We start from the raw sequence: 15,658 nt of genomic DNA, 5'->3' as shown, positions 1-15,658 counted from the left end.
AATATCAATGTGGACAAAGGAAAGGGAGTTGTGGTTTTCAAGTTACACAAGCCTCCTCCCAACTCTTCTTTATTGGAATTCCTCAACACCTTCCAATAATCCTGTTCTTGTTGAGAATCACTGCAAGTGAAAGCCACTGTTAGGATGAACATGTACTGAATTTCTTTAGTCTGCTGGGACAGAAAAAAGATGCAAATCACTGAACTAGAGCATCTATTTTCTCACTACAAAAGTATATTTTCATACCATGTAATTGTGGGTTCTAACCACTCCTGCTCCAAAGAAGTGGTGTCAAAATCTTTTTGCAAGTAAGTGAAAATTATAATCGTTATTATCAGTCACATAATAGAAGGGCAGACAAGTCTGCAGTTTGATTACAGTCTTTTACTCTGCTAAAATCTTGGCCACCCTGAAACCCTGGAGACCCAAGTCATTCTGGACAACTAAATACAGCATTGTGCTCACAGTTTACCTTATAAATTACCAATTTTTCTTTTATAATTTGTGGTGATAGTCTTTGAAATATATCATCTTCTTTGCTTAAGATTACATAATCACTAGAAAAACTTCAATAATTTAAAACTACAAGTAACAAGTGTAAGTCCTGTCCCTTCCCATCCCCTACTCTCATTCTCCAGGGGTAACCAGGGTACAACAATTTGGGGTATATCCTATTTAGATCTCTTCAGAATACACGCAAATTTTATACATAGCTATATACTCAACCTCAAGTAAGCAAGGACAGCTTGCTGTACCTTCAGTTCTACAACTTGCTTTTCACACTGATAGACTGAACACCCTTTTAAGTTTAAATACGCTGCTACATCTGACTTGTTTAAATTGTATACTCCACAGTATTTTTCATCTTTTCCTTACTGACAGGTACCTTTAAGCTGGAAACATTTTATCTTGTTTTTTGCAATATTTTAATCTTTGTTATTTGTCATTTCACACTGCCATCACATCACTATATTATTGTCTGTAGCATTTCTTCTCTTCACTTTTACTGGCATACTTAAAAACCAGAAAACAATGTGCTAGAGTTGAGATCAAACTAAAAATTAAATGAGGGAAATTTTTCATTGTTCACACATGAATACATTCTTTTTACTGCTATTTTAACTTTTCAGAGGTCCTTTAACGCTTCCAGAATCTTGCACAGTAAAGTTCCCAAGCCAAAACTTTTGGGCAGGTAAAATATCATCACAATTATTATTAATATACTTGTAGCTTCCTTGCTTATATTTCCATATGGAAATTACTTTGTTTAAAAAAAAACACAGGATGCAAATGGATCAAGAAATTAGCATGATGCTACAATTTTAATAAATGTCAAAATAGTAGTATGTATATCATTATAAGTATTCATCATACTAGTCTATCTCATGGCCACAACCAGTCAGCTCCTTGAATAAACTGCTACAAATGGTGGACATATGTAGTTTATCACTCAAAATCTCCCTTCCTTCTGTGATCCACTACCGTATATTTCTTTTGGGCAATTAATTAGCTATAAATCAATCTAATTCTCATTTCAATGAACTGTTCAGGATAAGCGTATAATCTAACCAGGGTCAGCAAAAGGAGACTTTTGCTGGGATTTCTGGAGAAGAGAAGCTGATACAGGCTTGCACTCTGCTCTCCTTCCATCTCCTCCCTCTCCTTTCACTTTCTTCCTTCCCCCTTTCCCTTCCTATCTTCTCTCCTCAAATGCACAACAAAGATCATCATTCTTCCCCAGGATGTGGGATTATGAAGATATGAAATCTAGAGCTACCGGGTAAAAAGGATGGTACTAAATAAAACTAGTATAAAGGCAACAATGGGAAGAAGAGCCAAGAAACAGTAGCCTGAACACATGTGACCCACAAATCAAATTATGCTTGGACTCTTACTCATGTGTGCCTTGTGGGTTGGATTTTTCTGTCACTATACAACATAAAGAATCCTAACCCCTTAACCTAGAACCTTACACTGTTTTCTCGTCTTCAGGCTTCAAACACGATTTTTATTGAGTAAGCTGCAGCATGTATGGATGTTAGAGTTGCACTATGAAGAAAGCTGACTGCTGAAGACTTGATGCTTTTGAACTGTGGTGCTGGAGAAGACTCTTGAGAGTCCCTTGGACTGCAAGGAGATCCAACCAGTCCATTCTAAAGGAGATCAATCCTGGGTGTTCATTGGAAGGAATACTTTGGCCACCTCATGCGACAAGTTGACTAACTGGAAAAGAGTCTGATGCTGGGAGGGATTGGGGGTGGGAGGAGACGGGGACGACAGACAATGAGATGGCTGGATGGCATCACCGACTCGATGGACAAGAGTTAGAGTGAACTCCGGGAGTTGGTGATGGACAGGGAGGCCTGGCGTGCTGTGGTTCACGGGGTCGCAAAGAGTCGGACACAACTGAGTGACTGAACTGAACTGAAGCTGCAGCAAAACTATTTATCAGGTTGTGGTCCAACAATGATTTTCTGCTTGAATAAAATCTTAAGATGTTCCATTTGTTTTAAGCTTAAAATTTTCCCTTAAAAAATTTTTATCTCCTAACACATATTCCAGAGTCTCTTTTATCAGTGATATACATCTACTTTTTGACAGAAAGAAACACAGCTCATCACACTCACTTTCTAAGTCTTAGAAACTATGAAGAAATGAGAAACTGGAGAAATTTTCAATATTTTGGAAAGATTACTAATGCAAAAAGTTCAGAGGAATAAAACTGTAAATCACAAAATTATTAACATTACTAAGTTATTTCTTTCTCCTGGAATTTTACTTTCTGATTGTTTAATTTTAAGTATCTTTCTGGAATGAAAGCTGCTCATGATCTAGCCAGCCAATATTCATTGTGATACTAGACAATTAAACCAGTCACTAAAACAAACCAGTTACCTAATTCAATCTAACTCTGATGAAAAACACAGAATTCAACTCCTGGTGTATCACATTTATCTAAAGCTAACTATTTATAAACATGTAATTTCATTTCTGAGAACTGGGAAAAAAAAATGTAACTTACCTCAATTGTTTCGCATAGTTCTGTTCAATTTCTATCCTCTCTTTAACAAATTTGGCATATCTTTCCAAGAAGTCAATTCCCCATTGTGTATGCTTGTCTAAGCTGTCAAACTGATCCTAGAAAAGGAAGATAAAACCACACTGAAAAGTCTGAATTTTATCCACAAGTATTTTAACCAGTTTCTGATATTTGTCCAGGCAATCACGTATGAAAAGAAAAACTCAGGCTCTTCTTTCTCCTGGTCACCACCAATCTCATCCTTTAAGACCCACACAGAAATATGTTCTTCAGCATAAATCACACTATTTTTATGCCTAAATATCTTTACACATGTGGTTCCTCCTGGCTGCAACACTCTCCACAGATCATCTCTTTGCAATTAACTCTTACTCCTTCCTTGAGATCAGTTCAGACAGAAAATGAACCTAAAATTTCAGACTGAGCTAAATGGTCTTTCTCTGGCTCCCCAAGGCTCCCTATAGATTACTACCTTATTCACTTGCAACACTATGTTGAGGGCAGGAGTCATGTATTATTCTACTCTGAACTCCTAAGGTACAAGCACTATTCCCAGCCCACAGCAGACTCTCAGTGAAGAAGTGTTTGAACAGAATCAAATAAACCTGGGTTCAAAATCTGGGCTCTGCATTTACAGTTCGTTTTGACCCTGGGCAAGTTACAAACGCACTTTATACTTTTTCCATAAAATGGGAGTCCCATCACCCATCTCAATAGGACTATAGTCATTCATAAAGTGTTACACAGTACAGGAAACATGATATTAACACATAAAGATCACTATTCTGCAAGGCTCTTGCAGTCTCCAAAAGATATTCCCATCTACCTGCTGCCTGAAAAAGCATCATTTCCTATTCTTCAAGAATAATTTCCAAATTGGCTAATAACTTGGTGCCCTTTGCATCTCCTATATTAAAGATATCCAGAGATCAAAATGCTAAATATCAATATTCAAAACATTCAGGTATCATCCCTTTCTATATCTCTAGTTGTTTTATCTTTCCAAATCACCCATGGTTTAATCACATGTGTTATTTACAAATAAATCATTTCAAAATATATGCCTTGTCTTTCCCTACATAAAAAAAACATTTTTTTTGACCACATCAAGTGGCATGAGGGATCTTAGTTCCCTGACCAGGAATCAAACCCACACCTCTGAAGCATGGAATCTTAATCAATGGACCATCACAGAAGTCCCTTCTTTCCCTACTTTAAATCATTATAAAATTCTATTTATAAAAGTAAAGTCTAACTAAACAGCAGAGACAGAATTCACCCAACTTTCATAGTCTGGTATTACTACTCTAATTCTATTCTTTCATGCACTTTTCCATTATTATTTGGCTACCAAAGTAGATTTGAAAACAGCAAGGGAATGCACTGCTCAGTAAATTTAATTGGTATGTTAGTTAATATTTCCCACTATAAATGTGAATTCTATTTCAAACTTAAAAACTCCCAATAACAACAACAAAACATTCCAGAAAAAGAAAAGTCCAAAGCTGAAAACAATTACCCTTCATTTACCAAAGGGCTTTAAGGCTTCTTCCCATCATCCTCGTCATCAAATTTTACATTAAACTTCCTTATCTTCTAGATGAAATATTCAAAAATTTTTTATTATATACCCCAATCAGTAAAATTTCTGAATATTCCTATATGTAGATTACCTATAATTATATATACTATGGTACTGTATTACATAATTATGAAACCCACAAAAATAGAAATTTTAAAAAGAAACAAAAATGAAATAAACATTTTTTTAACCTGCTTATTAACTCACAATGTTTACTGAGCACTTGCCATGTGCCAAGTTCCTTGGGGACAAAGGAACACTCAGCCCCAGCCCTGCCCTCCATGAGCATACAGTCCAGCCAGCTAGCAGGTAGGACAGCTCACCTTGCTGGGGGCTCACGCTCCTGTCTTAACATTGACTTTGTCAATGATGCCCGCAGCTTCCACACAACCTGCCATAGGAGTCAGCGCCTAGGTCATCATGGGTTTATGTAGCATAGCTCAACTTAATGATCCCCCATTAGCTCTATTCTCTTGTCCCTAGTGGAAATAAGCATTAAATAGTTCTTTTTTTTTTACTTCTTTAATGAAAAAGCAAAAGCCTTGGGGCCATAACTTTTTAAAAATACCAATATGAAACAACAATTTTAATAAAAGCAATGAATTCGACATGCTTCATTATTTCTAAAATCTTGGTTTAATATTTAATGATAAAGCAATCTGAATGCCTAGGTTATAAACTGAAACATTTAGATTAAATTTAGTGGCTGTCACAGCTGGGGAAATAAATGACACCTCACAAAGATATAAAAAGATCTAAATGGAAAAAGTCAACTGTTGACTATACCTTCCAATTCCATTTTATGCAAAAATTTGGTTAAATGTCAGTGTTATTTTAACCAACTAATCAGAAAAAACTCCATTTTTATATTTTTAACAAAGAGTTTCAAACTCCACTGAAAATGACTGTAGTATGACTTTTTTGTGTCAATCTAGCTGAGCAACAGTGCCCAGATATTCAGTCAAATATTATCTTGGATGTTTCTGTGAAGGTATTTTTGGATAAAATATTAATATGTAAATTGCTTAGTCTGGAATATGTAAAGCACAGTACCCTTCATAATGTGGGTGGGCTTCACTCAATCAGTAGAAGGACTTAATAGAACAAAACTGACCTTCCTTCAAGAAGAAATGCTGCCAGCAGGCTTTCAAGCAGGGTGCAAGCAGACTGCCTCTGGGCTAGAACTGCAACTCCTCCCTGGCCCTACCTTGCAGTTTGGACTTGCCAAACCTCCAAAATCATGTGACCCAACTCCTTATAAATAAATCTCCCTCTTTCCCTCCCCCAACACACACATCTCTTCCTTCACACTGACTTTAAAACAAGCAATAAATTTGTTTCTAAATGTTTTAAGTGTGCAGATATAATAGTTGTAGGTGACATATCACTTTCAGCAACAAAATTCTATAATGATGGATGCATTTCCAAATATTCATCATCAAAATGTTTTTTCCATTGCTTAAGTTTCTTTGGAAAAGCAGCTATTCATTCACTATTAAAGTTTCCCTTTTATCTTAAAGAAACAAATTTTCTTGAAAATACCTGCTAGGAAAGCATACTGCTAACAGCCACTTATTAAAGGTAAACAAAAACAACAAGAGAAAAACAGGAAACCTGAGTGAAACAAAGCATTTCAACAGTCCCTCCCCATTTTATTTGGAAATACTGTAAAAAGTCTATCAATTATATATCAAAGATATTATTTTTATAAAATTAATCAAAGTAAACATATACTGTAATATTCTGCAGACTTCTAGCTTTAATTTCCTTTACTTACCTAGAAATGAAGTGAATAAATTACAACCATATCTCAATATTCTTTCTAAAGGAAATTATTACTACAGTGCTTTATCAGGGATTATTACACGGTTTTCTCATAAAACACTGTTCTTTCTGTTGAGAATAATCTTCACATCTTTCCTTTTTGTTGTTAATAGCCAAGTTGTGTCCAACTCTTTGTGACCTCATGAACTGCAGCATGCCAGGCCTCTCTGTCCCTCACCATCTCAGACTTTGCCCAAGTTCATATCCACTGAATCGGTGATGCCATCCAACCATCTCATTCTGTTGCCCTCTTCTCCTTTCATCTTCAATCCTTCCCAGCATCAAAGTCTTTTCCAGTGTCAGCTGTTCGCATCAGATGGTCAAAGTATTGGAACTTCAACTTCAGCATCAGTCCTTCTAATGAATATTCAGGGTTGATTTCCTTTAGGATTGACTGGTTTGATCTCCTTGCAGCCCAAGAGTCTCTTAAGAGTATTCTATGGCACCACAGTTCGAAAGCATCAATTCTTTGGCACTTTGCCTTCCTTATGGTCCAACTTGCACATCTATACATAACTAATAGAAAGACCACAGCCTTGATTATACGAACCTTTGTCATCAAAGTGGTGTTTTTGCTTTTTAATACACGGTTTAGGTTTGTTATAGCTTTCCTGCCAAGAAGCAATCGTCTTCTAATTTCATGGCTGCAGTCATCATCTGCAGAGATTTTAGAGCCCAAGAAGAGGAAATCATCACCACTTCCACCTTTCCCCCTTCTATCTGTCATGAAATGACAAGACCAGATACCATGATCTTAGTTTTGTAATACTGAGTTTTAAGCCAGTTTTCACCCTCATCAAGAGGTTCTTTAGTTCCTCTTTGCTTTCTGCCATTAGAATGCTATTATCTGCATATCTGAGGTTGTTTATATTTCTCCCAGCAATCTTGAGGCCAGGTTGTAACTCACCCAGCTTAGCATTTCATATGATGTACTCTGCATATAAGTTAAATAAACAGGGTAACAGTATACAGCCCTGTCATACTCCTTTCTCAATTTTGAACCAGTTGCTCCATGTAAAGTCGTAACTGTTGCTTCTTGACCTGCATACAGGTTTCTTAGGAGACAGGTAACAGGGTCTGATATTTCCATCTCTTTAATAAGAGTTTTCCACAGTTTGTTATGATCCACACAAAGGTTTTAGGGTAGTCAATGAAACAGAAGTAGATGTTTTTCTGGAATTCCCTTGCTTTCTCTATGATCCAGTGAATGCTATCAATTTGATCTTGGTTCCTCTGCCTTTTCTACACCCAGCTTGTACCTCTGGAATTTCTTGGTTCACACACTGCTGAAGCCTAGATTGAACGATTTTGAGTATAACCCTATTAGCATGGGAAATGAGTGCAACTGTCTGACAGTTTGAACATTCTTTAGTACTGCCCTTCTTTGGAAGTGAGATGAAGACTGACCTTTTCCAGTCCTGTAGCCACTGCTGGATTTTCCAAATTTGCTGACATATGGAGTGCAGCCCTTTAATAGCATCATCTTTTAGGATTTTAAATAGTTCTGTTGAAATTCCATCATTTCCACTAGCTTTACTGGCAGCAGTGCTTCCTGAGGCCCACTTGACTTCACACTCCAGGATGTTTGGCTCTAGGTGAGTGACCACACCACCGTGGTTATCCGCGACATTAAGACCTTTTTTGTATAGTTCTTCTGTGTATTCCTGCCATCTCCTCTTGATCTCTTCTATTAGGTCTTTACTGTTTCTGTCCTTTATTGTACCCATCTTTCCATAAAATGTTCCTTTGATATCTCAAATTTGCTTGAAGAGATCTCTAGTCTTTCCTATTCTGTTGTTTTCCTCTATTTCTTTTTGAATTGTTTATTGAAGAAGGCCTTGTCGTCTTTCCCTGCTATTCTCTGGAACTCTGCGTTCAGTTGGGTATACCTTTCCCTTTCATCCTTGTTTTTTGCTTCTCTTCTTTCCTCAGCTATTTGTAAAGCCTCCTCATACAATTACATTGCCTTCTTGCACTTCATTTCCTTTGGGATGGTTTTGGTCAATGCCTCCTGTATAATATCACGAACCTCTGTCCATAGTTCTTCAGGCACTCTATTTACCAGATCTAATCCCTTGATTAGATCTGGTAAATTCTTCACCTCCACTGTATAATCATAGGGGATTCGATTTAGGTCATATCTGACTGGCCAAGTGGTTTTCCCCACTTTCTTTAGTTTAAGCCTGAATTTTGCTATAAGAAGCTGATGCACAGTCAGTTCTAGGTCTTGTTTTTGCTGACTATATAGAGCTTCTCCATCTTCAGCTCAAAGAATGTAATCAATCTGACTCTGGTATTGACCATTTGGTGATGTCATGTGCAAAGTCATCTCTTGTGTTGTTGAAAAAGGGAGTTTGCTATGACTAGTGCATTCTCTTGGTAGAATTCTGTTAGCTTTTGCCCTGCTTCACTTTGTACTCCAAGGCCAAACTTGCCTGTTACTCTAGGTGTCTCTTGATTTCCTACTTTTGCATTCTAATCCTCTGTGATAAAAAGGACATCTTCTTTTGGTGTTAGTTCTAGGTCTCGTAGGTCTTAACAGAACTGATTAACTTCAGCTTCTTTGGCATCAGTGGTTGGGGCATATACTTGCATTACTATGATGTTGAATGGACATGGTCAAGCAGGAGATGGCAAGAGTAAACATAGACATCTTAGGAATCAGTGAACTAAAATGGACGGGAATGGGTGAATTTAATTCAGATGCCCATTATACTATGGGCAAGAATCCCAGAAAAGAAAGGTGGTCGCCCTCATAATCAACAAGAGTCCAAAATATGGTACTTGGGTGCAATGTCAAAAATGACAGAATGATCTCAGTTCATTTCCAAGGCAAACCATTCAACATCATAGTTTCAGGAGTACAGCAAAGTAACTCAGTTATACATACACATGTATTATTTTTCAAATTCTTTCCCAAAAGAATTTATGCTTTTGAACTGTGGTATTGGAGAAGACTCTGAAGAGTCCCTTGGACTGCAAGGAGATCCAACCAGTCAATCCTAAAGGAAATCAGTCCTGAATATTCATTGGAAGGACTGATGCTGAAGCTGAAGCTCCAATACTTTGGCCACCTGATGCGAAGAGCTGACTCACTGGGAAAGACACTGATGTTGGGAAAGATTGAAGGCAAAAGGAGAAGGGGGCAGCAGAGGACAAGATGGTGAGATAGCATCACTGACTCAATGGACATGAGTTTGAGCAAGCTCCAGGAGATGGTGAAGGACAGGGAAGCCTGATGTGCTGCTGTCCATGGGGTCACAAACAGTTGGACACAACTGAGTGACTGAATAACAGCAACAATTCTTCAAATCCAAGAGCAAGGGATATCTTTCCATTTCTTTGAGTCATCTTCAGTTTCCTTTATTAATTTTTTATAGTTCTCAGTATATAAGTCTTTTACCTCCTTGGTGAGGTTTATTATTAAGAATTTTATTTTTTTGATGTAATTTTATAAGGGATTGTTTACATTCTCTTTCTGGTACTTCATTGTTAATATTAAAAAATGCAACCAATTTCTGTATGCTGCTACCTTGCTGAATTCATTTATCAGTTCTAGTAGTTTCTGTGTGAAGCCTTTAGGGTTTTTCTCTATTCTAGTATCATGTCATCTGCGTAAAATGATAATTTTACCTCTTCTCTACAAATCTGAGTATCTTTTATTGCTTTTTCTGGTCTGACTGCTGTGGCTAGGACTTCCAATATTAAGTTTAAGAGAAGTGGTAAAAGTGAAAATCCTTGTCTTGTTCTAGATTTTACTGGGAAGGCTTTCAGCTCTTCACTATTGAGTATTATACTGGCTGTAGATTTGTCATAAATAGCTCTTGTTATGTTAAGCTACATTCCCTCTGTACAGCTCCTATAATTCAATAATAAAGAAACAACTCAAATCGAAAAATGGGAAAAAGACCTAAACTGATATTTCTCCAGAGATGACATATGGATGGGCAATAGGTATATGAAAATTAGCTTTACATCACTAATTATTAGAGAAATATAAATTAAAATTACAATGAAGTACCACTTCACACAAATCAGATTAGCCTTCATTAAAAAGTCTACAAATAATAAACGGTGAAGAGGGTGTGAAGAAAAGGGAATGCTCCTACACTGTTGGGGGAAATGTAAATTGGTACAGCCACTATGGAAAACAGGGCTTCCCTGGTGGCTCAGCTGGTAAAGAATCTGCCTGCAGTGTAGGAGACCTGGGTTTGATCCCTGGGTTGGGAAGGTCCCTTGAGAAAGCTACTCACTCTAGTATTCTGTCCTGGAGAATTCCATGGACTGTATAGTCCATGGGGTTGCAAAGAGTCGGACATGACTAAGCGACTTACATTTCACTATGGAAAATAGTATGGAGGTTTCTGAAAAAACTAGAGTTGCTTTATGATCCAGCAATCCCACTCCTGGGCATATATCCAGAGAAAAATGTGGTTCTAAAGAATACATGCACCCCCAATCACTATTCAAAATAGCCAAGACATGGAAGCAAACTAAATGTCCATCAACAGATGAATGAATAAGATGTGGTACACACACACAATGGAATACTATGTGGCCACTAAAAAAAAATTAAATAAAAGAAAGACAAGTACCACAGGATATCACTTATGTGTGGAATCTAAAATATGACATAAACGAACATATCTATGAAACAAAAACAGACTCACAGGTATAGGGAATAGACTTGTGGCTGCAAAGAAGAGAGGGGTAGAGGAGGGAAAGGCAGGGAGTTTGAGATTAGCAAAAGCAAACACAGGATGGATAAACAACAAGGTCCTACTATACAACACAGGGAACTATATTCAATATCCTATGATAAACCATATGGTAAATATAATTATGTATAACTAAGTCACCTTGCTATACAGCAAAAATTAAACACAATATAAATCAACTATACTTCAATAAATTTTCAAAAAATTAAAAAATAAGCAGTGAAACAAATGAAAACAAATAAATTCCTTTACTCATAATGATTTTAATATTTTTATGGAATTCAATGACTTAATAAATTTTAAAATCAGAAAAGATAAGAAAGTGAACTTCATCACACAGTTCAGCACATACAAGGCACTTACTCCCTGACTGAATAACCATTCTATTTATAATATATATACTTTTGAACTTACAAAGTTTCACCTATATTACCAGATACCACCTGCAAAACTACTGATAAAGCATTTTACAAATGGGAAAACTAAGTTTCTAAAATGAAAGACTTCAACCTCTGGCTCCAATCTCATTTTCTTTCTACCACAACATGCTATTATTTGATAAATAAGTATATAGTAATTAATGTTTATTATTAAACAATGGTTCTAGACCCTTCATTTTATAAATATTGAAGCTGATGTCCAGAATACTTACCTGCCTTGCTCACGCATAACTAGCCAGAGAGAGTATCTTTTAAAATCACTGCCAGTTTTATATTCTTAGTATCTAAATGAGTAACAGTTGTGAATAGTATTACTTAAAATGATGCATCTCTTTTATCAGGAGAGAAATATAAGACCGGAAAAATTTTTTGGTCACTGGAAACTTTGATGAAAGTAACAAATCAAAAATCTCTAAGTGAGAAACTGCCTAATACAAACACATACTGAATGTCATAACCACTCTTTACAACATTTCTGATAAGTCATTTACCCTTTCTTTAGTAGTCTTAGCATTAGTCTGCAAAACAATTTGGAAGCATGAGAGAAGATGGCTGGAGATGGAGGAATGACTCTTACTACCACAAAATAAAGTACAAAGCTCAAATAAAAAAATTAGAATCCTAAGACTTCAGTTCTTCAAAAGCAATACCTCCTAAAGCCTTCATACCGTCTCCCTGCTAGAAAACGTTGTGGAAAGACAAACTAAAGAATCAAGCATTATTCTGAAACCACCTATAGATTAGAAATAAAAATATTATCATCAAAATAGGTAACTTATCCTCACTTCCTTATTCTTTCCACTTTTAGCAATGATCTTATTTCTAGGACTTATTCTAGATTACTATAGCCAGTCCAGCTTCTTCCATTTCCGTGCCTTAGTCATCGCCTTAATTCCTTTTCTAAAACGTTCACTCTTACCATAGCTTCTGTGAAATGTATCTCTCCATCAAAGGTGTACAGTGATTAAACCTTACCGTTTCATTTTGAAAACCAAGAAAGTTCTTGTTTCCTTCAGGCACTGTCTTTTAATTTTGTAAAATGTTTAAAGTTATTTTCCCTATTTATTTGGGAGCACAAGGAAAATATTCTAAATCAAGGCTGACATCAATTTAAATGTCTACACCATTCAGCATAAATCAAATGAATTATATGATGCTCCAAGATTCTACTTAGAGAAATAAGGTAGCAATAAATACTATATTTACTGAATTTTATGTTATCTATATAGTGATATATTTAATGTAATTTAAATAAAAAGAACTGTCTTATGTATCACAAAATATGGTAAAGTTTTAGAAGTTACTACTAAATATTCAATCCTTGTTTTCTTAATTACTTTGGTAAAGCCTTGCATCCAAATGAAGTTCCAGTAAAGTGCTTTTAGTAAAGCACCAAGGGTCACAACTATTAAAAAAAAGACTTTCTTCACTAAAAAGTAGAATAATGACTTTGCTGTCCTAGTTTGGGCTTACTCTATGGCTCCAATTTTCTGCCAACGTTTTTCCAGCACTTCTGAATACCTAAGTACTACTGAAACCGTTTTTAAGATCTAACAGAACTGACTTTTCTCATTCTCTGATTCATAAGGGACTGTGGAAATTTCTTCTTTAAGTCTCATGGATCTGAGAAATCAATTTACAATTTAGGGTCAACAATATCTGCCTCCAAAGTAAACCAATGAACATTCTAAGTTTTTAAAAATTACCTTAGTTATTTGGATTTTCTTGTGGTTTTATTTTTGAAAAGACAGATGCAAACTTGTTTATTTGGGAAACTCACATATTAAGCTCTTAGTGACTTCAGAATCTATCCAGGTTATCTTTCCAACATCCCTCTGTATATTTTTTACTTCATAGAACTTTCTCCTCTACTACCGTAGAAACTCAATCCAATAGTCACCTCCACTGTCATTAGCCTCACTCCTCTCTCCCCAATGAATTTCAAGAATCTCATTTCTCAGATAGCTAGCCCTATCAACTCAATATCTCTAGTACCCCAAAGTCTGTAATTCTGTCCCCTCAAGTGACCTCAATCCATGGATCCTCACATATTATTACTATTCCTCGCCCCGCTCCTGTTTTCATCTCCACCTTTACAGCTTGGATTCCTAAGTCATCACTATAGTCACTCCTTGCAAAGAGTCTGAATGTCCTTGCCCACTCGCTTTGTCAGATTTCAACCCTAGTTTTTATATTTAATTCTTCATCAACCATTTCCCACCCCACTAAAGCAACATAAAAAAAAAAAAAGAAAAAGAAATAACTAGGCTGACAGGTCATACTTTTAAGTCTGTGCCTATTAACTTAATAGGTTAATGCTACTTAGCCTGAAGCCATTCACTATGCCATTACCTTAACCAACTATCTTAAACCTTGCTTCTTCACTTAAACTTAGACCATATCCTATCTATGTCACTCTCAGTTAGTCATCTTGCTTCTTACCTCACTAAAGAGAAGCACTCAGAACCTATTTCATCCTTCTCCAACTCAATTTTCATTGTAAACAGATGTGTTTTTATTCTGCCTTCCTGCCTATCATTTTGAGTAACAGTCCATAGATACCCTTACTTCTTCTGCTTACCTAAAGAACTAATACAGTTTTCGGTTTGGTTGTTAAAATATTCAAGACATTAACCCTGCATATGCTTGATGTATTCCAGGAAGAGCAAGAATAAGCAACCTCTGCTGAGTGAACAGGAGAAAGAGAAGAGTAGTAACAGCTGAAATGTAGATGTGGGGGGTCAGAATGCAGATCACACATGCCTTACTTCCCATTATAAGGACTTGGCTTTAAAACAGAGTGAGATGACCACTGCATGGTCCTGAGCATAAGCCTGACAGGTTTTTAAACAGATCACTCTGGCATCTGTGATGATAAAAATTGTTTCAAAGCAAGAGAGACATTGAGACAGGCTACTGCAATAATCCATACCAGAGATAAGTTGGCTAGTCCAGGGCAGAAGCAGCAGAGTGGTACAAATTGGTAAGATTTTGGATATATTCTGAAGGCAGTGCCAATAAAATTTTATGGTGTTTTGTGTATTCACTGTGAAAGAGACACATCAATTCTGAGCACAATGAACTAGAGGGATATAGTGCTTTGAACTGGGAGAACAAGTGAACAAGTTTGGTCAAAGTAAAAAATATTTTGGTTTTACAGTTATGTTTGATATCCCTGGACATCCAGGTGGACATGTTGAGTAGGTGCTTAAATAACACGCCTGGAATTCAACAGAAGTGGTCTTCCCAAAGACATATGATAAAACATGATCCTGAAGGCAATCTCAATTAAGCTCTGTTGCATAACAACAATTAGAGGTCAAAGGACTGAGGAGGAACCAGCAAAAGACATTGAGAAGGAATGACTAGTGACATTAAGAGTAAAACCAGAAAAGTTTGGTATCTTGGAAACCACATGAATAATGCATTATTAAAAGGATAAAATGATCTACTTTCTCAGTCAGTTCAATCTCTCAGTCGTGTCCAACTCTTTGCAACCCCATGGACTGCAGTATGCCAGGCTTCCCTGTCCATCACCATCTCCTGGAGCTTACTCAAATCACATCCACTGTGTTGGTGATGCTATCCAACCATCTATCCTCTGTCATCCCCCTCTCCTCCTGCCTTCAATCTTTCCCAGCATCCGGTCTTTTCCAAGGAGTCGGCTCTTCCCATCAGGTGGCCAAATATTGGAGTTTCAGCTTCAGTATCAGTCCTTCCAATGAATAACCAGGACTGATTTCTTCAGGATGGACTAGTTGGATCTCCTTGCAGTCCAAGGGACTCTCAAGAATCTTCTCTAACACCACGTTTCAAAAGCATCAGCTTTTTGGCACTCAGCTTACTTTACAGTCCAACTCTTACATCCATTCATGACTACTGGAAAAACCACTGCTTTGAACAGACAGACCTTTGTTGGTAAAGTAATGTCTTCCCTTTTTAATATGTTGTCTAAGTTGGTCATAGCTTTTCTTCCAAGGAGCAAGCATCTATTAATTTCACGGGTGCAGTCACCATTTGCAGTGATTTTGGAATCCCAAAAAATAAAATCTGT

General features: G+C 36.7%; 1 protein-coding gene across 3 annotated transcripts in view; it reads right to left on the bottom strand.

Annotated features, from left to right (window-relative positions):
* FNBP1L (formin binding protein 1 like) overlaps nucleotides 1-15,658 on the bottom strand; it is a 123,387-nt gene that overhangs the window by 51,748 nt on the left and 55,981 nt on the right. For all 3 annotated transcript variants that reach the window (XM_088835507.1, XM_055401486.2, XM_055401487.2), the window contains exon 2: nucleotides 3,023-3,138. In XM_088835507.1, the coding sequence (XP_088691633.1) occupies nucleotides 3,023-3,138 (116 nt within the window). The remainder of the gene's footprint in view (nucleotides 1-3,022; nucleotides 3,139-15,658) is intronic.

The sequence above is a fragment of the Moschus berezovskii genome, chromosome 4 (assembly GCF_049115385.1).
Source record: "Moschus berezovskii isolate FMDL1 chromosome 4, NW_MosBer_1.0, whole genome shotgun sequence".
Taxonomy (NCBI): domain Eukaryota; kingdom Metazoa; phylum Chordata; class Mammalia; order Artiodactyla; family Moschidae; genus Moschus; species Moschus berezovskii.
Note: the sequence above shows the minus strand (reverse complement) of the source record. Positions and strands in the feature narration are given on the sequence as shown.